Source organism: Pteropus medius, unplaced genomic scaffold (assembly GCF_902729225.1).
Source record: "Pteropus medius unplaced genomic scaffold, Ma_sr-lr_union100, whole genome shotgun sequence".
In the NCBI taxonomy this organism is placed as follows: Eukaryota; Metazoa; Chordata; class Mammalia; order Chiroptera; family Pteropodidae; genus Pteropus; species Pteropus medius.
The window spans coordinates 2089820-2115420 of NW_024349519.1; the positions used below are offsets into that span (position 1 = coordinate 2089820).

Sequence of the window (25601 nt, forward strand, 5' to 3'; positions counted from 1 at the left end):
AAACTCTCACGCACGGAGGACAGAAGCATGCCTTGCCCTGTGGACGGAAGTCGTGGAGGGTTACACGGAGCAGAGTCGCCCCAGCGACAGTGCAGTGGTTGATTCCAAGTCAAGATGGTTGCAGCGCCACTGGAACTCCCGGCAAGCGAGGACGGACCTGTGGGCGGGGACACGGGGTGGGCGGGGCCAGAGGCGGGGCCTTGAGATGAGGCGGGGCCAGGTGCTGGGCTGTCTCTGCTTGTCAAAAGGCAGCTGCCGAGCCAGAGGCGCCGGGAGCGCGGAGCAGCGTGCCCACCAGCCAGACCAGGTGCGCATCCGCAAGCCGCGGGGAAGCGGGACCCGGGTCGGGATTAGGCTTGGAGTGGGGGCATCGGGGGTCCAGGATCTGAGTGGCCGAGTGCAAGCACTGGAATCTAAGTCGCAGGGGCAAACTTGGCGACTGAGATCCGGGCTTTCGTGCCATGAGGCTGGCGCACTGAAGGGCCACTGTGGTCTGAGAAGGAGCTGAAGTTCGTGCCAGGCTGGCGAAGGGGCAGTGACCTCTTCGGTGCTCAGACTCCTTCGCGCAGAAATGCGCCGCTAGCACAGTACTCAGCATTTGGGCGACAAGACCCATTTGTTTGCTTACTCTGTCGGGGCGCCTTGGCATGGAGTGTAGGAATAAGAAAGGGAGAGACTGGCTATAGATAGTGCTCAGATCTCCTGGGGGTGAAGTGTACGTAGTCTTACTATCTTGTAGAACCCAGGTATGGTCACCTGCCATGGTGTAGCTCGATCTTTTAAGTAAAGTATTCTTCTTTTCTTGTCTTTAAAAAACAAACAAACAAACCAAAAAAAAACCCCAATGATTTTAGACCTAGTTGGCCCTAGGGCACTGGATTTATGTTTCACATGTCCATAGATGTCCAGCAGAACTCAGAGGCAAGCAACTAATAGAGGAGGGGGGTCAGGGAGTAGTTTCTATTTGAGGAGGGAGGGATTAGCAGATTGTGGGCAGTGGGTGAGGAAGTTTCAGGAAAGTATCTAGGAAGGAAGAGCATGAGGTCTCCAGAGAGCAGTGGACACTGCCTGACTCCCCCACAGACCACTGAGGCTGAGTCCCAGGCTGCCTGGGCTGGGAGAATCCTGGGTCTCTGAGCCCAGGCTCTTCCCGCATCTCCTCCTCCTACTTCTTCTCCTCCTCTTCCTCCTCCTCCGTGTGGTGAGTGAGTCAGCCTTCTGTCTGGGCTCAGTTGCAGCCGAGGGGCCAGAGCCCAGGCAAGCAGTTGCGCAGGCATTTTCAGAGCATTGCAGAAGCTCTCCTGGGCAGAGTTCAGCAATGCTCCAGCTCCCTGCTGGAAGGCCATCTTCCTCATGGCCAGTGGTGGCCACTCCTGAAGGAGACACTCAACATGGCAATGATTATGGGATGGCTATGGTATGATTCCAGAAGGAGTTCACTGTAAAGGGATTGTGGCTTTGTGGTACAGCCACATCTCTTCTTCTAGGATCAGGAGGTGCATCCCAGCACTGCAGAAGTTTCCAGCTGCTCATTCCACTTCTGCCTAGCCATCTTGTTAGCTGTCCATCTCTGTTAGTGAGGTGGATGAGCATAAGAAATCAAGAAGTGTCTGGAACTAGGGAAGGCATGGTGTTTGGCAAAGAAGATTTTAAGCCAGGCTAGGAAGTGGGGGCGGTTTGCTGAGGCAGAAATGGATTATCCGGATACTGTAGCCTCAACTCTATGAGCCGAGGGTATTGTGTATTGGGAGACCTTCCTCATCACTTCCTTGTCTAAGGAGAGGATTGTAGGTCCTTCTGGAATGGTGTTAGGACTGGTATGGAGCCAGAAGAGGAGGAAGTAAGACTGCAATTTTTCCCTTAGCTTTTCTTTTGGCTGCTTCAGATCCTTAATAGAGGCCCCAGAGCCCATTGCCCCTCACTCAAGTGGCCTCTCTGGACTCATTTGAGAAGACTCTACAACCAGGCTATGGGACTGACTGAAACTGCAGAAATCTGGGGAATTCACAATCTGTGCTCTGGCTGGTCCTAGGCTTTGGTTTGGCTGGTCCCTCATCAGCCATGACCTGGACCCTTTCCAGGGTAAAGGATAAGAAAGGAAAGAAGAGAAAAAGGATAAGAAAAGAGGAGAGTGGAGTAAGGAAGAAGAGAAAGAAGAGTCAGGAAGCTTTCCTGACCCCTTACAGCTCTTCAGCTAAGGCCATGACACTTTACATAAATATTGTGGAAGGCCTGATGCTGTTTGGGGTGCTCTGGTCCCAGAGGAAGCACCAAGAAGACCTCCTGGACCCCATCCTTCACTCCCAGAATGAATAACGAGCGCCCAAAACCAACATGTTTCATATTTGGAGAAAGGCCTGGGGCCCGGTGAGCCAGACCAAATGGTTACCCAAGACAGGAGAAGGCGTTCCAATTGTTCAGTTCTTTACCCCACATCCTAAGGAGGCAGCAACCATCCTGGCCAAGATCTGCCTCTGCTAGGAACCTGCTGTAGCTAATGTCTAACAGCTGGATTCTAGTGGCTGGTGTCAGGACCCTCTGGAAGTCTGAGCTAGGATGGCATTCCAGTTTGTTGTGGGACAGGATGAGTTATAGGACTCCAGCTTTCCACTTATCACTGCTGCAAGCCTGTTTTAGATGCAGGTAGAGGGAAGTAAGGAAATGACGGGATTTGACTAAGAGCCTCTTGTGTGCCTAACGTGGTGCCAGGCCCTTTGAGGAATAACGAGAAGCAGAACCCACCAGACCAGGCGTCTTCCCTAGGATGGGCAGCAGCTCTCAGGCTCTTCCTCCACCACTGTCCAGTTCTGAGGGGATCCAAATGGGCAGAAGCAGCCTGGTTGTCCTTCTGGACCACCAGGGTTTTGCTTCTGATCACACTTTTCTCCAACGCTCCCTCCACACGTCTGAGTCAGTGCCTTCCTGGATATGCTAGGGAGAGTGACCATATAATTTATTGTCTCAACTGGGAGCCCTTTCATTGAAAGGGGATGCTTTTAATAGTTGTGTCAGGACAATAGACATAAACCAAAACTGTCCAGGGCAAATATAACATTTAGTTATTCTAGCGAATATCACTGCAGACCCAGCGGAGGTCACAGAGGAGAAGGTGGGTGGGAATGGGTTTAATGAAGAGGGGCAGATGCAGGTAGCTTAATTCTAAGGGCGGCCCCAACCCCCTCCCCCTACCCCCACCCCGGCCTGCTTCTCTGTGTTATCAGCCAATTCCAATCTTCTCCCTGAGGGCAGCACTGCTCCCAGCCACCCTCTCCTAGGACCCAGCCTACCGCTCACTCTTGTGACTTCCCTTCACCTTTGACTTGTGACCAGCTTCACCTTTGGTTTTCCTGCCCCACCCCTACCTCAGACATGGACAGGAAGGCCTGCCAACTTCCCTTTAGCTGCCCCTGGGGAATCAGACTTAGAATAGAGCCAAGACTCAGCCTCATGCTTCCTCTTCCCACTTCCCTCATTTCTGTAGTCTCTTCGTTTTGTCTATCCAGCTTCCCAGACCTCTGAGGGCCACACCATCCCACAGAAAAGTCTAGCTCTAAGTCAGGTGAACAACCAGGAGGGGAAGAAGAGTAGTCAAACTTTGCCCATGTGGAGAAAGGACACAGGTCACTCGTAATCAGATTCCAAGGAAATGGTAAGCAAATGGAAGCCAGATCCAGAGAAAAGCAGCTTAGCAGGCGATGAGGTCGGTTCCCTTGACCACTGAAGTCTGACTCTCCTGTCTGTTCTGACTATTGGGGAAATGGTCCAAGGTGCAGACAGACTATACTTGCTCAACCCAAGCTATAGGCATTGGTGGCATCGACTGCATCCTGCCCTGGTGATATGTGGAAGAGAAACTACCCTCCCTTCTGAGTTCTTGGTCCTCATGGTCCGGATGCTCAGGGTGGAGAGTCCCCAGAGGAACAGCATGCGAGTGACTGGGGCATCAGGTGTTGGGGGTGGAGCCTCTTGGATGACTGTGCAGTGATTCTGTCTACTCTGGCAGAAAGGAAGTCATTCTCACCACCAACAAATGACAAAGGCAGGTGAAGACCTCTTGGGAAGTCCCACCCTTTTAAGTGACTTGTGGGGAGTGGGGAGAGAAGAGACGCCCTGGGCCAGTAAAGGGAGGAGGGGAGGCAGAGGTAAATGGCAGGAGAGAGGCAGAAGCAGCAGGCTTCTGAGTGTATGTCATGCTTTTACAAACCTGCCCTGCAGGTCCCGCGCCAAGGAATAGACCAAGTAGTGTTCCCAGAACCAGATGCCACACAAAGTCCCCATTCTGCACAGGGGAGAGTCCTGGTCCTGAACAGGGCGTGGACTGCTGCACCAGCGGGAAAGTGGAGTTTGGGCAGGACTCAGCACCTGGTCCCTGGGAAGCTGCTGGCTCTCACTGGCCTTCTGACAACAGGTTGAAGCTTTGAGGTATTATGCAAGGCGTGACATTCCAGGCACTATGCGGCACCCAGGAGGCCCAAGGCTTTGCTGGTGACACATCCAGTGTGTGCCACCTGCTGGCACTGAAGTTGTAGCTCCAGGAGCAGCTACTCACTGAGCACTCAGCTCAGTCATATCAGGTGCTATGCTAGGTACATGGCATGCGCGGCCTCCCAGGCCTGCCACAATCTTGTGTGATAGAACCACTGTTATGTTCCTTTTACGAATGGGAAGCTGAGGCTCGGTGAGGTTGAGCAAGGTGCCAAGATGACACAGTTGGTGAGTGGGAGCGTCAGGACTTACACTTTGGTCTGTCTTAACCTCCACAGAACCCTACCACCTCTGCATTTATGGACAGCCACAGGGCATTCCTGGCCATGCCTTGCACATAATAGGCCTGCAATAAATATTTGTGAGCAGCAGGGTTAGATTCACTAACTAGTTTGAACAAGTTGACCTGGGAGCAAGCTCAGTTTGCCCAAAGGTTACTCTGGGGACAGTGGCCAATCAGAAAGAGACTCCCTCTGCCAGCACCCTCAGGCCTCCGTGCCTCTCCAGCAGCCCTGGGTACCTTGCTTGGGTTAAAACTGCAGGTCAAGGTAAAGACAGCAGGCAGGAACCAGAGAGAGGTAGCTCTGTGCAGAGTGATTGTGTGGCAGCAAGTAAGACTTGAATGGTCTGGAGACAAATTAGAAACACTCTTTCAATTTCCAACAAGTCACTTTATTGATAACCTTCTATGTACTAAGTTCACCAAAGAAAAGACCATTGTCCCATTGTCACCTGGGAGCTATTCTCACCTTGTTTACCTCTTCTCCTTCTGGCTACCCCTTAAGAAATATTTCTGAACCTAGCCCACCTGGAGGGAGAAGTGTGCTCTAGCCTCATCTGATAGCCTCTTCCCGGCACTGTGCCAATTACTTTACTTGCCTCCTTCCATCATCACAGCTTTTCTTTGGAGTAAGTTATTATTTTTCTCTCCAGCATGCATACAGAGAAACCAAGGTTTAAAGAGAGCTCATGGCTGCAAAGTTAACCTGTGACCGCTGCTCTACACTATTTGTTGGTGCTGAGTCTGGCACCAACAAGTACCAGAGCCTGGACCCAGAGGTAGAAGGAGGAGAAACCCTCAGCCTACCCACCTCAGCTGTGGTTCCCAGAGTTATTTGGTATACGGCTGAAGTTTTAGATAGTGCTATTAGAAGCTGTACCAGCACACTGGTGGGATGGGAGAAAAAGTGTTTGTGTTAGACACATTTGGGTTCAAATCCTGTCTTTATAATTTTCTAGCTTGTAACCTTGGGAAAGTTTCTTAATCTCTCCGAATCTCAGTTTCCTTATCTGTAAATTGGGGGTTATAATAATTCTCTTGTAGGATTGTGTAAGGATTGGAGACGGTGTAAATCAAGTGCCTGACATGAAATAGGCCCTTGAAAAAGCGTGTGTGGTCATTCGGTAGATACACTTTGAGGACCTACTGTGTGCTAGGCACTATTCAAGACACTGGGAATTTAAGAGTGGAAAGAGAAGATGCTTGCAATTGTTTTCAAATGTACTAGACCAGAAACTCATCATTGTGAGAGGTGCCTTTAAAATCCAGGAATGACTGTCTTGGCACCTGGCTAAACTCTGATGAGGTAAATTGATTTCTCTTTCTGTCATTTGTTAGCTGATGGGCATGGGAAATTTATCTAGCATCTCTGGGACGCAGACTCCTCAATTCTTTTTTTTTTTTTTTAACTGTGAAACAAATATGTACATACAAGAGTATACAATACGCTTCTGTATAGATTAAAGAATAATATATCCTGTACCCACCATCTAAGTTTGAAATGGAACATTTACAGTACCTTAAAACTCCCCTTTTTCCTCTGCCCATTTGCATCCCCTTCCTCACTCTCAACCCCACAGTAATTAATATTTTGAATTTTGGTTATTTCCTTGCTTTTCTTTGTAAGTTATCATCTACATACCATTTACAAAACAGTATATTTAGTTTTGTATGTGTCTTTGAATTTTACACATATGTATGTTCTCTGTGACACACTTTTTTCACTCGATATCATGTTTCTGAGATTCATCCATGTTGATGTACACAGCTATAGCTCATTAGTTTTTACTGCAGTGTAGTATTCCATTGTGAGAATATGTCACATTTGCGCATCCTCCTTCTTGATGGACGTTTGGGGTGTTTCCATTTAGGGGCTATTATGATGAGATAATACTGCTTGAAATATGTTGTGCTTGTCTCCTGGAGCATTGTAGACATTCTCTAGGGCACATACTTAGGAATGGAATTGTTAGGTCACATGAAATTCCATGGTTGGCATTATTCTACAATGCTAAACAAACAAACAAAAAAACATTCCTTTTAGCAGTGGATAAAAGTTCTCATTGTTTCCCATCCTTCAATACTTGCTTGGCACAGACTTCATTTCTAAAATGAAAAAGTTGTACTAGATGAGTTTCTAAAGTCTCTTTGATCTACAATAACTATATCATCCTCGACGTAAGGACCTGGTTTCTAGCTTATGTGTGTGCCTCCCTGATGTGTTGTGCTCAGGTAGCTTCATATATGACTGAGAGACCTGTGTAGAGTTTCTAGGAGCAGTTGAAGTCCTTCTTTGCTAGGCTTACACAAGCAGTGGGTGAGGGATCCCGCGGCTCCACATCCTCCCCACCTCTTGGCGTTCTGTTCAACCAAGAGCCTCATGTCAGCACTGAGCACATAGTAGGTACTCAATTAATATCTACTGAATTGCATTTTTGTCAAGTGCATTCAGAGGGATTATCTTTTCCCTAGTTATCAATTTTGAGAAAAGGATATGGAAATAACAGAATTATGTGTGTGCTAGCTAATCAAAGCACATGGGCCTGGGGACAATGATGGTATTTAGGTCCATCCAGGGCTTCTTGATCATTTTAAGGTTCTAGGTGAAGTGAACTGAAGTTTAATAGTCTCCACTGACCAATTTTTGAGAGTCTGGTCTTGTTCTTTGATCCTCTGACTTGTCCAATCTGAGAAGCAGGGAGTGACTGGAAGATTGGGGTGGAGAGAACAGAGGTGGTGCCCTGTGGAAGGAGCAGAAGCCCACAGAGAACCCCTTCTCCTTCCAAGGGTTGAACACTACTCCTGGGGGTGCTGGGTTTAAGAGATGTTAGATATACTTAGTGTCCTGGCAGCCACATAACCAGCCAGCTGCCCACCCACTCAGCCACCCATAGAACAAAAGAATGTGGCTGGCTGGGCAGTTATATGGGCCACCCCAACCCACAATCCTGTAATTACTCATCTAGTCTGTGCCTGTCAGCTCCAGAGGCAGGCAAGCACCTCTGGGACTCATCTTGGCCAGCAGACCCATACTGGACTCAGTGGCAGGACCCCACCAATTCTTCAGCCATCCCCCACCACCAACTCTGTCTCAATGCCTCTCTCAGAACCAACCTGTGACCCTTGTGAGCCTTACATATCTTATAATAGCTGACAGTCATAATAGGCCAATGGTTATTATAACTTACTACATTCCAGACATTGTGTTAAATGATTTTCATGCATTTCTCATTTTTGCCTCTCAATAATCCTTTGAGGTAGGTAATATTGTTATCTCCATTTTACAGAAGAGAAAACTGAAGTTCAAAGAAGTTGAGTGACTAAATTTCTTGCCCAAAGCCATCAAACTCCTAAGTCAGAACCAGACTTAAATTCAGGTCTTACTAAGTCCCAAACGTAGTTGCCTTCTTTACCTGCCCACTACTTTTCCTATGCAGTGGCCAGTCGTTCAGTCCAGTTGTCTTCCCTCTCCGCCCCATCCCAGGAGCAGGAAAACAGGCAGCAGATGGTGCTAGTGGAGGGTGAACAGGACAGTTCCAGGCTGGCCAGGATGATGCTGGAAAACACCTTCGGGGCACAGTTCTTTGTTCCAAATGGCTCTGAATTTCCAGGCCTCTGCCAGGGGCAGGAAGTTACTTCTGCCCAGCCTATTTGGCAAGCACACCAACATCTTGGGTGCCACGATGTTAAGAAGTGGGGGATGGGCTGCCTCAGGTAAAATTCCATTATAATGAACTCCATCTAAGATCTGAACAGCTTTTTTGAAGTGGAATTTTGTTAACCTGTGTGCAGTGGAAGAAGTCCAATATGTAGCCTGAGAAAGTGGAGGTAAAATGGAGCTAATGCTCTATGGAATGTCTCTTGTAAAGCTCTGGAAGGGCTTGAAGACCAGAAGGATGAGTAGAGTCAGATGCACCCCCAGTTTCTCCTTGGATGGTTGGGGCTCGGCAGGAAGGGGAAAGCTTTGTGCTTAGCTCCACCTGACAGGGCTGTGGCTCTTCCCCATCCACTTCCCCTACTCTTCTAGAGCTGTGAGCCCCTGAGAACAGGTCTGGATCCCATCTCTCAATGCAATACCTAACCCATCACAGATACGTGTAATAGATATTTATTGGATGGAAATATGTTTATAGGTAGACCAGGTCTCCTGAGCTAGAAAGGAAATTTGAAAGGCAATTGCTCTGTGTGGCTAAAACACCTTTAAAGAGCCGAGCTGCAGCTCACGTAAATTCTCCCCAGTTATTTAACTAGTTATGCAAACACTAACCTTTACTGCACAGCACTGTGTGCCAGGCACTGTGCTAAGCACTTTACATGCATTATCCTGTTTAATCTTCACAGAGCTATGAGGTAAATATTGTTATTTTTCTTGTTTTATAAGCAAGGAAATTGAAGCTTGGTGAGCCCAAGTTAGTGGTTCTGGTCACAACTGGTAGGGAGGGAAGGCGGGGTTTACACCCAGGTAGGCTGCCTCCAGAGCCTGTTGTCTTCACTGGGTCTCCCTGACCACAGAGCTCCGCTGTCACTGTAGGCTGGTTGGAGGGGTGGGGGTTAGGGCCAGTGGAGTAATGAGTGAGGCTGGACTAATGCAGACCTTGGTGGGGTGGACCAGAGGGCACAAGCCTGGTCTAGAGGGGAAGCCTTGCCTCGGGCCAACAGGGCTGTCACTGGAACTGCAGCCCAGTGGGGCCGAATTATCCATTCTTTTTTAATGGGAAGCTGGACATCCAGATTGTTTTCAAAAATGAAATCTCTCTACTTTTTAAACAGTGACAACTAATTTAAAAACTTATAATTACTGGTAGTGGTAGGGGTGGGGTGTCAAACAGAACATATCCATGGTCAGATTTAGCCTGCAGGCCTCCAGCATGTCTTCTGGTAGTTTCTTTCATTTAAAAGGTGCCTGTTACATAGGAGGGGACCAAAAAAAGCCCATGTTTATATAGAAATCCTTATTAAAGACATGAATGGCCACTCTTCATGGGTATTCCTCCTGGCAGGAGATAATACTTTATAATGCAGAGTGTTTTTTTTCTGGAGCGTTATAATGAAGTCTTTCAGCCTGTTACTATTCCTTGAATGAATCTTCCCTTTTCTTTCCTCCCTCTCTCTATCCCTCCCTCCCTCCTTCCTCTCCCAGCTCTGTTTCCCCAGTCAGATATTTTCCCATAGCTATTAGAAGAAACATTCTAATAACTATGGAAACACTAACAGTGGAGAAGAGAATCTCTAGATAAAAAACAAACAAACAAACAATGGAATGTGTCAGATCGGGCTTGGTAGGCAGTGAATGGCACCTATTACGCATGATCTGTGCTTTGCGCCTCCCAGGCTGTGAGGACCTCACGCTGCAGAAGAGAGGATCACGCTCCATCTTATACTTCAGAATGTTTTCTCACAGCCTCTACTTCATACCTGAATTTAGTCCTCCTCCTCTTAAATACCTGGGAAAACATTTTTATGGAATATAACATTTTTATAGCACACTTCAAGTATTTCAACTCAGCTGATAAGAGCAATCCTGTGAGAAAAGAAAGTGAGTGTAGAATCCTCTTTTTGAGGCTCGATAAAGTAGCAGTGTTTTCTTCTTCCCTCCACCACCTAAGAAGCGGTAGCCATGGAGGATTGAAACCCAGGGTGCAGGGAGCCCCAAACTCCCTCAGGCCTTCCTTCACCTGCTGCCCTCACCCTTCACCTGCAGCAGTCCGCAGGTGGGGATAAGTGGGGCGGCTGGCAAGTCTGGAGCCCCTGACTAAGATCCCATCTCCCTGAAAATCTCGCTCCAGGGGAAGTGCGGAGTGGAATGGGAAGGGCCCTAAACCGACTCTAGGTGGCCAACCTTCTCCCACGCCTACCCTTACTGCCTGTCACCCTGAGCGATTGTTCCCAAAGCTGGACAGAAAATAGCTCACTAGGGAATTATTTTTGTCTCTGTTAAACTTCAATCCTGGGCTACTGAAGAGCCTGTCTGCAGAGTTGTTTTTCAAGTCAAGGGAACTTCTGAGAAAAGTAAGAGGTAGGGGAGCAAAGGGGAAGCAGTGGGTGGAGGGGCTGCCACCTCTCCTCACAGGGTGGCAATGGCCCACAGCCACTGGTCTCCTCCCTACCCACGGGGCTGCCTGACTGGCAGCAAGTCCAGCTGACAGAGTGGAGCCTGCCCAGCCAGCTAGAGCAGAGTTTCACTCATAGCTCCTTTAATTGAGTGCAAGCCTTTAACTGGTCCATCAAATCCCTTCTCCAGGGATGTTTGCCTCTGCTGGAAAGGGTGTTGGGTGAAGGGAGGGGGAATTCTGTTACTTGATGCAGACGCCCAGGTGGGCAGGGGGAGAGGACTACAGACAACTGACTGCTGAGGAAGGAAAGAGGTTATTCCTCTAGGGACCTCGATTCAGCTCCTCCTAAGGCAGCATTAAATGCTGCACTGCGTAACAAATCTGTGCCATCTTTGCCCCTGGGCACCAAAGAAAAACAAGGAAGAGGAAGATGGCCAATGGGTAGGGCTAGGCGGGTGGGTTTATAGTTTGGAGAGAGTTCATGGGTTAGTACAAAGGTAGCTAACTATTTCCTGCCACTTGGTGGCCCTGGGGAAGAGTCCTCCAGACAAATTAGGACATTTTGGCCTGAAACAGGGTTATCTTCAATCATGGCTCTGTGGGGAAGGCTGGGCTGTGTTACATCCAGAGTATGGGCTGGCATGTGCCCACATGTGTAGGGGACTTTCCATACGTGTCCATGGTCCAAGTTGTTTGTGACCATTGTTTGTTTGTGGCTGATGCCCTTCCTTAGAGTGATTCCCGGCAACAAGGAAATGACCTCGTTGACCGAGAGAGAGGGGTGGACCCAGTGGGTGAGTTGAGGCAGATTTGGGATCCGTTGGCTGTGTGGTAACTCAGGTCTCCCTGTGCCCAGCAACCATATCTGGCCACCCTGGACAGATTGATGCATTAAACAAAGATTAAACTGGTGATGGGCAGCTGAGCTGTTCAACTTCCATCTGTCTTTGTTGGACCTTTTTGTTCTTTCTTCTGTTTTTCTCTCACAAAACATATTTTTTCCTTAATTATTCAACTGGGCTGAAGTTTCTCTCCTCTACTTCTCCCTTACAGCTCAATTACTGATGATTCTATTCCCAGGGTGAAGGCTTCCCCCTAAAGGAGGACAGAAATGGTGGCTCTGGGTATGCACTGCTGGGACCTCTACTATACTGCAGAATAGGCCTGCTGCTTTGCTGGCCTTGGGGGCCTTTCTAAGTAAACCAATGGGATTCAGGCCCGTTTTTATTTTCTTTACAATGCTCAAGGTCAGTTCAGGTTGGAATGGGAATCTGAATGGAGTATGAAAGTCTTACTTTTATTGTATTTGTATTATAGTATGAATATTATAATAATTTCAAAATATTATTATAAAAATTTTAAATTCCTGGTATTCAAGATTCAGTGGATTTACTAGAAGAAGTACTGAGTAGAGGAAAGAATGAGATATACATCCTAATAAGATGTTCTCATCTCATTATGATGAGAACTAGTTTTTCTGCCTTAAACATGCTCTTTCTTTGGCCTCTTAGCCTTTTCACAAGTACTGTCTGCCTGGAACCCTTATTACCCTTTACACCACTGCCGTGTTAAACTACGTGATCCTCCCTGTCTCAGTTAAGAGGCTGAAAAATGACTTCCTCTAAAAATCCTTCCCTACCTTAACAACACATGGCCAGGTGCCCTCCTACATGCTCCTGTCACACCTGTGCTTACCTGTATCATGGCTATATGATACAGTGGAATATACCGAGTTGTAGTTTCTGTCTGTCTCCCAGGAGAGACTGTAAACTTCAAGAAAGCAGGGTCTGTGGTGGCTCGCCATCGTGTCTCTGACTTCTAACACAGGGCTTGCCACATAGTCAGTGCTTAAAACCAGACAGTGGTTACCATCAACGATAAGGAATCAGGTACCAGAACCAATGCCCACCAGAGTGTGAGGCCAAGAAGAAATGCAGCTTCCCTGGCCCTCCAAGGGAGTCTGTAAGAAGAAATCTACACAGAAGGATGGCTGGAACCTTGACCAAACAGAAGTTCTGAAAATGCTCTTTAGGGGGGAAATCATTCTAACCAGGGACTGAGGAGTTGCTGGAATTACCGTGGGGCGACTACTCTGCCCTCTAAAGTGAGTGGGAACCTGTCTGTTTGGCCTCCCAAAGCCTCCAAGAGCTGGGGGCAACTAGGAGTCCAGGCTCATTGAGCCAGAGCCAGCCCAGTATCTAGGTCGGGGGCCATAGTAGGACCACACTGTTGCCAGGGTGGCTGCAGCCCTCACTGCCGCCTCTGGGATCCAGCACCCTGGCACCCTACTGTGGCCTTTCCCAGTGCTCTCTGCCTTCTGCTGCATGCAGTGATAGGCAGGAGTAGGGTAGGAAGTGCCACCTCACTGATGACAGACAGGGGGACATCATGGGACTGCTGAGCTTCAGGCCCCACTAGGGGGAAACAGATGTGTAACAGATGTAGGACAAGCCCTTGATGACAGAGGAGATAGAAGAGAGACAACACTGGGTGAGAGAGGGAAAGTAAGGGCAATGGGCGGAGGGGGTTGGTAATCAGTGGCACCTTGGGAGCCACTGGTCTCATCTTCCCTTGTGGAGGAAAAGTCCAGATGTGTGAGTCAACTGCTCTGCCTCTTGGGAGACATAAGAATGATCCATTTCTCCTTACCCCGAGCAGCCAAATCTTTGGAAGCCACAGCCAGTGGGTGGGGTAGTCAGTTTCTTTTCAATTCAGCAGAAATGTGGCTTTCTGGCAGTGTTTGTTTGGGGTGGTGCATTTGGGACCAAAAACAGGCTTCCTGCCTCCACAGTGCCTCTCTGGACCCTGCAGGTCTTCTTGTTATCCAGGCCCCGAACTCACTGACAATTGCACTAACAACAGTTACAGCTCTAATGTGAGAGCTAACTTATATAAAGCTACAGTGTGCCAGGTGCCTTGCTGAGTGTTACCCAGAGATCTAAGTCCCCATGACAGCCCTGTGACCCAGGCACTATCATGTCCCAGAGATGGGATTTGGGAGAAGCTGGATGGTGGTTGGGTAGCCAAGGGTGTCAGCTGACCACGGTAGTTGTGAGGTAAGCAAGGGATAGGATGCCAAGGATCCTAAGTAACTCAGAGCTGGCGGGACCACGGCCTGGATACTGACCTTCACACAGCACAGGAGGAGTCTGAGTGATTTAGAGAACGCGTTGGTTCCAGAAGGAAAATGAGGAAAGGCAGCCTGGCCAGGGTTGACTGTCTGTCTGGGCAGAGGTGGGCTCGGGTCCAGGTGGACTTGGGCTAGAGGATGCTTAGCCTAGGTAAAGGCCATCAGGGCGCTAAAATCTAGGCTTGGGAATAGCTTGGGAGAAAGAAGCAGCTCTTTCCTGTTCTGGGGCCATTGGGTTTTCGGGGGGAATCCCATTTAGCCATCGGCTGCATCAATAGCAGGAGGTCGGGTCTCCCCAAAGGAAGGCTAGACTTGCTCTCCCTGTATTCTTGGGGCTCTCCCTTTGGGCTGCTTCAGTTTCTATTCCTTGGTCTCCAAGTCCCTACACATAGAACCTCCTTGTCCCATCACCTCTGGCCTGTAACAGACACCCCAGGGAAGAATCCTCATCCTAGTATTCCAGGAAAGCCACCCAGAGGAGGGGGAGAGAGGGCCAGGTGTATCCTACTTCCCTCTAAAATATCCCCTATCTTGAGTCCTTGTCCATTTCTTCAGGTCATAGAGTCCGGAGTGGAGAGCTGGAGTTGGTCAGGCAGGAGCAAGTAGGTAACCCTGGCCTACCTTTTTGTTTCTCTGTGTTGCTTATAAAAATGGAGTCTGTGTTGGGTGGTCCCACTGCAGTCTACATCAGGATCTCTTCTGTGGCATCCCACAACTCCCCCCCATCCCCCCACCCATGAAGAATAAAATTCGCCCTTCCTCCCATGGTCTGTTTCTCTCGTACACCACTCCGTCCCCCTGGGAGCTGCTCAGGCTGGTGATGCGAGGTCTTGGATTTGGTCATGGTGGAGGTAGAGAATCACTCTACCTTCACTGTATGGCTCTGGACAAGTTGCTTCCCTTTTGATGGCCTCAGTTTCTTTAGATGTAAAACCAGAGATATCAGGCTGCAGCTTATGCATAGTTTGGTTCCTTATGCTTCACTGGCTACTGTCGCTGCCCACACTTTCCGACAGTGACAGGGCATGACCTGCCTGTTACCTGGAGTGCAATAATCATACTAGAAATCTTGTTGACAAAGCTGAGGGCAGAGTTTCCACTGGAAAAAAGCAGCTTGCAGGAATAATTGTTGTGATAAGAAGTGGAAATATATCTAAGTAAGCGATGTACCTCCTGCCCCATGGCCTGAGGGCTTGTGGGTTTCTGCTTCAACTCCAAGAAGCTGTCAGTGCTCCCAAGAGTGACAGAAAGTCAGCCAAGAAAGAATGCTGGTGAATGGCCAGTGGAGTGGGAGTTTATAGCCTGGTTTCTATGGAGTGACCTGCTAACCCTTGACATTGAATGAATGTCAGCTCGTGACCTTTATCAGGTTCTCCAAGGTGATGTGTATTCCCCAAAGGGATCATTAAGAAACACCCTCAGGGCTAAACTCCTTCCTGCAACTGCTAGGTTATCACTTCATTTCCTATCATTCAGTCAGTCATTAACTAGTTAAGTACACCTCATGCGTTTTCTTAGAGCTACACTGCTAGGCCAGCCTTCTCTGTTATCAACAGAGCCGAAGATGGAGGAGGCAGGCAGGCTTGGCAGAGCTTATGCAGCTGTTCACACTCTCCCACAGAGTCCTTTCCTTGGGCCGGAAACTTCTCTCCAGGTGAAGGCCACAAAGGTAGATGCTGTCCGCACTCATCACCTCACTGCCCTGTGGGAATCAAGATTACACCTGGAAAGTTTATGTATTCTAAATCAAATTAAGTGTAGCCCAGGCCAGTTTCCTCTGCTTTGCGCTTGCACCCTCATTCGCATAGACATTGTACATTTTTCTATTTTTTAAGACAGTTTTTCAGCAGACGAGGAATGGGCCCCCTTTTCTAATTTGCATAATGGCTCCCTGTGGTGGCCCTGCCGACCCCTCCTCTGGAGAAGCTGTGGGAATGGCCTAGTAGGTTCATCTCAAGTTCTTAGATGGCTGCAAAGAGCTGGTATAGCCCTGGCGATTTAAGCGACAGAGGCTATGTCATCTGTGCATGATGAAGAGCTTTCTAAGAATAGAGCCATCCAAAGGGAGTGGATTGCCATAGGAGATATTCTCCATCAGAAAAAATATTCAAACACAGGCTCGAAAAGTGGATAGAATATTATAAAGGGGATTTAAGATAATTGGACCAGGTAGTGTTAAGTTCCCTTCTTATCTTGAGATGTTCTGAGAGGACTGGTATCTATCGGGTTTTACTTTGGACATTGTAGTCTGCAGAAAATAATTTCCAACCACTCTCACCCATATTTAAAATATGTGCTTATGGAGGAGCTGGGGAGACAATGGGGGCAAGAAATAGTTTGGACAAGTTCTATTCATACAGGGTACACTTTCTGTCCCCTTGCCCTCATTTTCGTTCTGTTTCCCCTTCAGCTTCTTCTGGGAGGTAACACTGAGACTATTCTGGAAAAAGAATGTGGGTATATGTTGAGGTTAGTGGAAAAAGAAGAAAGAGCATGATCATAGCTATAGCCATGAGATTGCTGTGCCGAAGTTAGGCTAGAATAAAAAGACGACAAATAAAAAGTAAGGTAGTTCATACAGTGTCCAGCACTCTATGGGCAGAGTTGAAAGAATGATGAATGAGAACAGCAGGAAAGGGTATGCACGCACGTGTGCAGTTGTGACTGGTGTCCACACAGGCCTATCTATTCCAGAGAAAGCGTGCCAATTTTAGGAAGAATTTTCTCCCCCTCTGCTGGGACATCACTTAGCTTTCCATTTCTTTCTAGAAGAGGGGACTTTGAGCCAATGTCAACAATCGGAAAGCCCTGTTTTGTTCACACCAGTCCCAACGAGGCTGAGCAGGGCTCCCTCTCCTGGGCTCCATTCTCCATGGGGCTCAGATGGGGCCACATCACTCATGCCCTTCCTGCCTATTAGCATCCAAGGGTGAGTGGACTTCACTTGGTGCTCACATGCACATTGGGGCTCATCTGGTTATTGGAGGGGTCAGGGAGAAAACTCAGTGAGGGAATCTCACATCCCGAGTGGCCTTAAGGCCTCATCACGATGGCGATTCCAGCCTTGGAGTCGATACTTTCAGAGCTGAAAAGGCCCTTAGAGGTCAGACCACTCTTCCACCGCTTGTCCTCCCAGAATCACAGCTAAACCACCCTCAGGACTCTGAAGAGAATCTAGCGAATGTGGCAGAGTTAACCTTAGCCCAGCGGCACTTTGATCCTTGTCTTGGCGGGGCTCTGCCCAGAACACCCTGCAGCTACCACCCCATGAGGCTGTCCTGGTGAGACTCTGCCCAGGGATGCCCATTTACCAGAAGCCCCTGGAAGATGGGGCGTCTTGTGAGCTGATAGACAGATGTGTAGGAGAGGCAGTGGTTGTGGCTTTGGTGACTGAAAGGAAACACGTTATCTCTTCATTTCTCGTTAAGGTGAGGTCTGACCTAGGGTCAGGCTCTGGCAGGAGTTTGATGTGGGATGCAGACCCTGGGGGACTGGAAGCCAGGGGCTTTCTGCAGAGCTGAGTTCTGCCGCCTCTGCTTCCCTGTGGCTCCGTGCCGTGGCTTTGGGTATTTCTAAAGCAGAGGTGGGCGGGAGTCGCTCTGGGGACAGCCCCGGCAAAAGCAGTGGGATGTTCTGTATACTCAAAACATGAATTGGGTGTGTGGTGGGAGGGTTTATGATATGGCAAAGGGGGCTGGTATTAAGCTTTTTTTTCCACTTGTCCTTTTCTTTTTTTTTTTTTTTTACCCTGTGTCTTTGCTCCACTTCCCATGCCCTTGGACCTATAGGCTAAATCTAAGATAATATCTCCATCAAGGATCATCCAGTCGTGCACAGTTGCATAGGGGAGGGAGGCCAGTCTGTAGAATGGGGCTTTCTAGATAAGAAGGGGAGGCTTTCAGAAAGGGGGTCCTGGCTGAGGCCTGCCATCCTCTGGTCTTAGGAAGAACCTCAGTAGGAAAAGCACCATGATGTTGTTCTCTCATAGCCTGGGAATTGTTCTTCCCATTGCTCTCTGACTCAGTGGAAGTGACAGGTATCCAAGGCTTAGGGTTGGGGACATGACAGATATTTCCCTTGGGAAAGGCAGCAGAGTAGAGGCTTGGGATCTAAACTGCCTAGGTTCAAATCTGGGCTCCAGAGACAATGAATTTCTCTGTGTCTAAAATGGGGATAGTAAATCTTAGTTTCCCGTGCCTAAAATGGGGATAGTAACAATATCCACCTGTGGGATTGTCATAAGGATTAAATGAGTGATAGTGTCTGTGCTGATGGTTAGCACTAGAATGGGAGGAGTCAGCAGGAGGCAAGGGACACACTTGAGCATGGCTGTCAGCCTGTCCTTGTTTGGCCCCTGGCACCACCAGTTGCCTGACCACGGAACCTTTGGTAAGTCACTCAAAGTGCTCTGGACTTCAGTTTTGCCCTCTGTAAAATGAGGCTGCTCCTCAACTCACAAGATGTTATGAGGCTTACATGAGATCATGTGTGTGAGCCTAGCAGGCTGGCACAGAGTCAATACTCCACACGCTTTATTTTTCAAACTCAAGGGTGATAGTCTACCAGGATCTGATGTCTGACTTCTGAAAATCTTAGAGGTTGAGGACAGAAAAGCAGTGGTCCTTTCTGTTCACCCTTGGCCTTCACCTCAGGGCTCTGAGGAACAAGCAGCAGGTCTGGGAAGTAGATAAGACCATAAGATAGATCCCAAAGAGTGTGGTCAGCAGGGGCCTCGGGCAATACATGTAGAGGGAACAAAGGAGAACCTAGCTGGGGGGTAAGTGACAACAGGTCTGTCCCCAGTAGGTATGACTCATCCCACCCAAGGTCCTTGGGAGTAGGCTAGCCTAGCTCAGGTTACCTCAGCTCATGATCCAATGACGTTTTCTTTGGATGCTCCATATAGGCTGGCAGTAACCCAGTGGCAAATGGGCTCAATGGGCTGGCAGTCCTAGAACTGGGCCCACGTCTTGGAAGCCCCTTCCCTGTCTCGTCGGGCCACTAGGAGACAGAAAACAAAAGTTGGGGGTCTAGACCTTCCCCATCTGGGGTTTGGCTTAAAGGTCTTCTCCAGGTTTCAGAGTCAGGCACCCACATATCTATATATCTTCCCAACCAACTCCTGTTGGCATCAGTGAAGGAAGGGTGTGTGTGTGCGTGTGTGTGTATATCTGTCTCTATGGGTAGATAAACAGAGCTGGGTGTGGGTGGAAGTGAGGAGGGTGAAATTCTGCCAGCCCCACCTTGGTGACCCATTATGCCACTAAAACCCAGAGTCTGGGCCCCAGAGTCACCTTCAGCTCTTTTGGAAGCCCTGGGGTGTTGAGCATGTCTAGGGGAGAGCTAAAAGTGGCAGAAAACATCCTGTTTGAAAGCAGTGCATGGCTGTATGTAACCTTTGCAGCATCTGCTCCACCTAGACCCAGTCTCCACAGCAGGAGATCCCCAGACACCTGTCTTTGAAACCATCTCCAAAGGCCAGGCCCTGGACCATGTCCCAGCCCTAGCAGTTCCCAGCTCCCCCAGGCTCCTCTGTGTCCTGTATGGGGCACCCATCTCCTTCCTGCCCTTGGCAGCAGGCCAGGCCATCCTGTGGCTCTGCTTCTCTGAGCACCCCTCAAATCTGGGATTGGGACCTTGGTAGTGGAGGTACCCCCTTAGAAAGAAGCCCTCCTTCCTCTTGACACCCTCTGCTGTTACAGGGGAACCTCCAACAGGGAGGCTGTTTCCATTGCCCTCGCTGCTCCTTGCTACTCCCTGCCTCAAGGGAGGGCCACTCCTGGCTCCCGCCCCTCACGCCTGCCAGTGATGACATGGCACGGCACGCCTGTCCTCAGCAAATCACTTCCGTCAAGTTTCAGTCCCCGATCTGGGGACGGGTGTCCCTGTAAAGAGCCTCTCTCACCCGCTTATTGGGCTCCTTAGAGGACTGCCTATGAGGTCAGTGCTGAGCGGTAGATAAAATGTTTCCCTTTTTTCATTTCAGAGTTCTTTTGATCAGAAGTATCCGTGAGACCTCACAGAAGGGCACCTCTGGGCTCAATTCACCTGCCCCCCTGCTCCTTCAGGTGTGTGTTTCTTCGGTGGGTGTTACCACAACCTCCCTGGCTTTTTGTTTTCCGGGGGCAGGGTGGGCCACAGAAGCGTGGTGGGCAGGGGAAGGAAGAGGATACTACCCTGGGCTTTGCACATGCGGGTCGGTCTGGTGTCAGCAGAATCCGCGGCGGCCCACAGCTGAGACCCAGAGTCCTGTGAAGTGGTGGTGGGGGTTGTGCTCGGAGGGGATCAGGAGGGAGGGATCTGCTGACTCCCGGGCTGGGACCCCAGGGGGTCATCCAGCGTGGTGCTGTCTCCTCTCCAGCTTCCATCTCTTTCTCTCTTCTGCCCTTCATTCTTTACCAGTGTGCCATTCCTGGGAATGCCAGCTCCCGGGCTGTACATGCCGGGCCTCTTTACTACCTCTGGACTCCGATCCTGGGCTCTGCCTTCTTGACAGTAGCAAATAACTCCAAGCAGTGCTGTATTCTCTCAGCTCACCTAAAATGATGCTGTTCACGGTGGGCCTCTGGCTGCCGAGCCCAACCCTCTGTCCTGCCAAACACAGTGCCTGGGCCCCAGCCCCAGGCCAGGAGCCCCGCTATAGGACGGGACTGCTGCCACTCTGTGGAATCAGTTGTTCCAACCCTGTTGCATCATAATATCTCCTAATGAGCCCATGTGATGCTGAGCAATTCTTAGGCTGATTTGACTGATATTCCCCCCACCTCCACATTTGATTTTTGTTTTTCCCCACCAAATCCACCAGATATTTGGTCACCCGGATGACACAGACTCTGTGGCGACATCGCAATGACTGAGAGTTGCAACATCTCAGCTGAACTGGGGTTAAGCCACAGGCATCCTAGACAGCTTCTCCTATTGCCCCACAGTGGTGCTGGGACTCTGGGATCCCTGCCCACATGTTAGATGTGCGTGTGTGATGCTCTAGAAGCCTGGGCATTCTGCCTGGACCTGGGATGGGTTATAGGGATACTGTTGACAGACCCACAGGCATTTTTTCTATTATTTTTAATTGTTTTAAAATTAAATAAAATCTGTATATATAAAATGTTTTATATATACAGATGACATATAAAACATAAAAAGTGTTTTAATAATAATAATAATAATAATAATAATAATAATAATAAACCATATACCTACCACTCAAGGAAATAGAATGTGACTACTAAATGACACCTCTACCTGCTGTTCCCCATCCCCATCTTACTCTCCCAAAGATAATCATTGCCTTGTTCCTGTTTTAAAAATCTCTCTCTCTCTCTCTCTCTTCTCTCTATATTATATTAATATTATTTATAGTTTAACAAATATTAATCTAGCTGTGATAGTGTCACTATTATTAAAGTTTCCAGAAAAAGAAAAGCTGAAGGAGCAAGTTAGAGGATCTGCTTCTGAGTACCGTGAGTCATATACGATTAACTTTGTTTTCAGAGATGGCTTTTATAAATAAGTATTATCATTTAGAAATAGATTTTGACCACATCTGTCTGTGGTCAAGGTCCCCTCTGCCCCTTTGGGACTGACAATGCCATATCCTTATCTGTCCCACTGTCTTCCCTTGGTTTGAAGCTCTTTGTAGAATTAAATTTTAAATGTTTGTTTTATACATATCATAATCATAGTTTCTAGAGATACCTCAAGATTCAGATTTCTCTGGGCCTCACTTGTAAAGGGAGTGATAATAGCACTTGGCTCATCGAGGTAAGTTTCGTGAAGAAGAAATTAAATAAGACTCTCCTACGCTTTGATGTGCCAAACCCTGGCCCAGAGATCATGGGCCTCATTATGGAAAATAAGCTCAGAGCCTCCCTGGGGGGTGGGAGCACATGATACCATTGGTGGGAGGGGCAGGGCACTTATCCCCTCATTACTGTCCTCTATTATTTTTCTTCAGAGCTGAGGGACCCTCCTGGCATGGGGCCAAGGGGTCACTTGTGAGGACTCAGATCAAATTGGGAGGCACCAGGGTTTGAAGTCATTTTAGGGAGGCCTGAGGTACCCCAAGAGCAGCTCTGCGCCTGACAGCGGTTGGGATTAAAGGCAGCAGGTGAAGTGGCAGCAGGTGCAGCAGGTCCCAGGTCAGAGGGCCCAGTTTGCCTAATGGAAAAGCTGCTTCCTAAGAAGGATTTCTCAAAGCTATTATATGTTGTTCTCTCTATTTCTTTTCCCCATTCCTCAAGTGTGAAATCTATGTCTAAATGATAATACTTATTTATAAAAGCCATCTCTGAAAACGAAATTAGTTAATTGTATATGACTCACGGTACTCAGAAGGGTGTTCAAAACAATGTGTTAAATTTATAAGGGGTAAGAAAAGAAGGAAAAGACTTTGATTGTCTCGGTACCAGCACAGCAAGGGCACAATTCCTGTTAGTCCTAGGAGCTGGGACTGGAATGACAAAAGCCCTGACGTGGGCATGTAAGTCCTTTATTCCCCTAGCCCTCGAGAAAAGAGGAGTTGAGGGCTTCTCTTTGGATGTGAGGTCTGAGGCCGTCGGTGGTCTTCCTTTTTCTCTTGGAGCAGGGCACTGGGCAAGACAGAGGCTTCTGACCTGCTGCAGGTCTGCTTCTGAGGTGGAGCGGATGCCAGTGGTACGCGTATCTTCATTCATATAACCCTTCCTCATACCCTATAAAGTAACACGCCGTTCTTCTGAAGAGGAGGACAGTGGGACACAGAGAAGCTAGTCACTTCGCCCAAAGTAGCCCAGCTTGTAAGGGGCAGATGCAACCTTTGAACCCAGGCAGTTTGATTCTAAGCCATGCTATGAATGGCTTCACCGCAGTGCCCCGCCCCCAGATTTCACTCCAGACTTGGGAAAGGGAACCCTGCTTCTGCTCATGGCCAGCAGAGTGACAGGAGGCTAATCTGAGGGTATGGAGAGTCATTGTAGAGAGACCACCAAAGAAATCCTGCTCTGACCTGGGGCCTGAGGAGCTGCCCAGTTTTGCTGCACTCCCAGGAAAATGGAGGCGGAAGGGATGCAGAGGATGCCAGCTGGCCCTGGCACTGACTCCCGCTCCGGCCACGGCCCGCTGGCTGTTGTTGCAGGGATGGAGGCGATGGCAGCCAGCACTTCCCTGCCTGACCCTGACGACTTTGACCGAAATGTGCCTCGAATCTGTGGAGTGTGTGGAGACCGAGCCACAGGCTTCCACTTCAACGCTATGACTTGTGAAGGCTGCAAAGGCTTCTTCAGGTGAGTCCTCCCCAAGGGCAAGAAGGAGAGGAAGCAAGATTTCCCATGAAGAGGACTCATGCATTTTCTGTGTCTCCTTCTTTACTATGCCCATGGAACATGCAGCCCTCACACCCACTGGGGGCAACAGGACCTTGCTGAGGGGTACCTTCTTACTCCTCAGTCCTCATTCCAGCTGTGTCCTCTGGCTCTCTCAAAATCTTTTTCTCGAAGTCACTATGTAGGTTCCCATCTTTCCATTACCCCATTGTCTCACAGCCCTCTGCACTAACCCATGTGTCTATCTTTCCAGAGTCAACACCCTCCCCCGATAAGGTTAACAGCTTCCAAATCTAAGAGACAGGCATGTCCTTGGGAAAGCCCCAAAACTTGGCCTCAGAGCTTGCCCTCTTGTCCAAATCAAACTGTTTCTTGGAACAAGAGAAAGTGCACTCCTGGTCAGACCTCCACACTCAATCCACGCCCATAACTTCACCCATGGCTCGCTTGTCCCAGGTCAGAAAGCCAACTTTAGGATGCCCAGACTTTGTCAATAACATGCCAGCATTCCTGTTTGATTAGGGCCAGTTTCTCTACCAGCAACTTCTCTTTTACCAGTATTACCAGTACAAATAGTTTGGGGAAAGTACTGGAAAGGCCAAAGAAAGCAGGTTCCATCCAAGGCCAGGAAGGGAGGATGAAAAAGTGAGGAATTGCAGGATGGGACTGGGACCCATGAAGAATTAGCATATATTGGAGGGAGAGAAGACAAGAAAAGAGGTCCGTACAATAGTCTTGACTGGAGGTAGGTAAAGGGAAGGACCGGGCTGTAGCCATCAAGAGCGGGATGAACAAACCAAGTCCAGGATAAGGACATGGAGATCAACTTGGCTCCCTGAGCTGATGGGCTCTCTGCTATGAGGACACCGTGAATCTGAGGCCTGGGGACCTGTGTGGTGCCCCCTCCAGTTCTCTGAACACAGGTTTCCGGCTCACGTGCCCTCTGTCCCGGGAATAAGCAGGCCCAGAGTTTCATTGCCTTGAGCAATCGCTGGGCAGCGGCGTTTCTGTGGGTGCTAATTGCCTGTTTGGCCTGGCATGGGTTGCCCGCTTGGCTTCCTGGCACCTCACTCCCAGCTCGGGAAACCAGACCAGCAGCATCACTGGCTTCAGGTCTGTTGCCGTGTCTCTTGTTCCTCTGATGTGAAGCCTATGCTTCCTACAGGGTTGGCCTTCCAGAGTCTGGGCTGTGTGTCCCAGGTGCCACCTGAATCCTTTCCTGCCGGGGGCCTGGGAATGGGGAGCTACTTCTGAATGATAATGGAGACGGAGTCTGGGCACACACATCAAGGCCTGCTTCCTACCGTACAACCAGTCAGAAATGTGTAGGTTGTAACTGCTGGCCATGTCATTTATTAATTGTGCGTCCTTGCTCAAATCTCTTGACTGCTCTACGTTTCAGTTACTTCAACTAACCACATGGTGCATTAATATCTATCCCCTCTACTATATTGAGTTAATTCGAGGATAGACAAAATGACATATAAACGTGCTTTGAAAAACAAAAAGTACAATATAAGTATACTATTTTTGAGTCTGTTGGATCAACACTGATGTTCTTAGTAGAACCCCGCCCTAATAAAATAAACAAAAGTATCTCTAGCCATTCATGCTCCTTTCCTGTTTTCTTTCCCACACTCTCTCACAGATTTTAATGAGCATCTAGGATCCAGGCATTGGGCTAGCAGCTGGCAATATAGAGACTCTCACCAAAGGTCACGTCTCACCCATCTACAAACCAAAGGCCTTCAACAGCTCTCGGAGCTGTTTGATTAATTTATGGGCTCCACCCCCAAATCCACTCTCTTCCTAGGCCACCTACCTGGGTTCAGCTCTGGAAGATGGGCTCCTTAGATGGCTGCTGGCTGGGTTCTGACATGCTGGAGGGTCAGTTCCTCACTAGAGTAGCTCTGACCTCTGTGCACCTGTGCTTTCTGCCCTCAGACACACTTCTAGGCTCTGAATCCTTGGGACAGGACCATGTTAGGCATCTAGGTGGAGAGAAAGCTTCCCTCATACCCAGGGCCAAATGTGGGAGATGGCAAAACGGACAGGAATGGCACTTTGTACAACTAGGTCACCGCAGACCAACAGTGTGGCTGTGTTTCCTGTGGTCACAATAATATGCTACCATAACCTACCCTCAACCCCACTCTCCAAGACCCCTTAGAGTCTGTTGCTGGCTGATGGCCACAACCCCGGTCTGCAAGGCCTGGCATTATGGATAGTAGGCTGCTTTTGTCTTGTTACCCTGTCCTCGATCTGCCTTGTATCTTTACTATCTCTGTCTTGATGACTGAGCCAGGCTGTACTTTCTGAATTGCCAACATGTCCGTTGTTGTTGGGCTCGA

The 25601-nt window shown here is 48.9% G+C and overlaps 1 protein-coding gene across 3 annotated transcripts in view; it reads left to right on the forward strand.

Annotated features, from left to right (window-relative positions):
- The first annotated feature begins 220 nt into the window (after positions 1-220).
- The window catches only part of VDR (vitamin D receptor), a 51438-nt gene continuing 26057 nt past the window's right edge, over positions 221-25601 (forward strand). For all 3 annotated transcript variants that reach the window (XM_039882199.1, XM_039882200.1, XM_039882201.1), the window contains exons 1-3: positions 221-307; positions 19935-20016; positions 23064-23211. In XM_039882199.1, coding sequence (XP_039738133.1) covers positions 23066-23211 — 146 coding nt within the window. In that variant the 5' untranslated portion in view covers positions 221-307; positions 19935-20016; positions 23064-23065. The remainder of the gene's footprint in view (positions 308-19934; positions 20017-23063; positions 23212-25601) is intronic.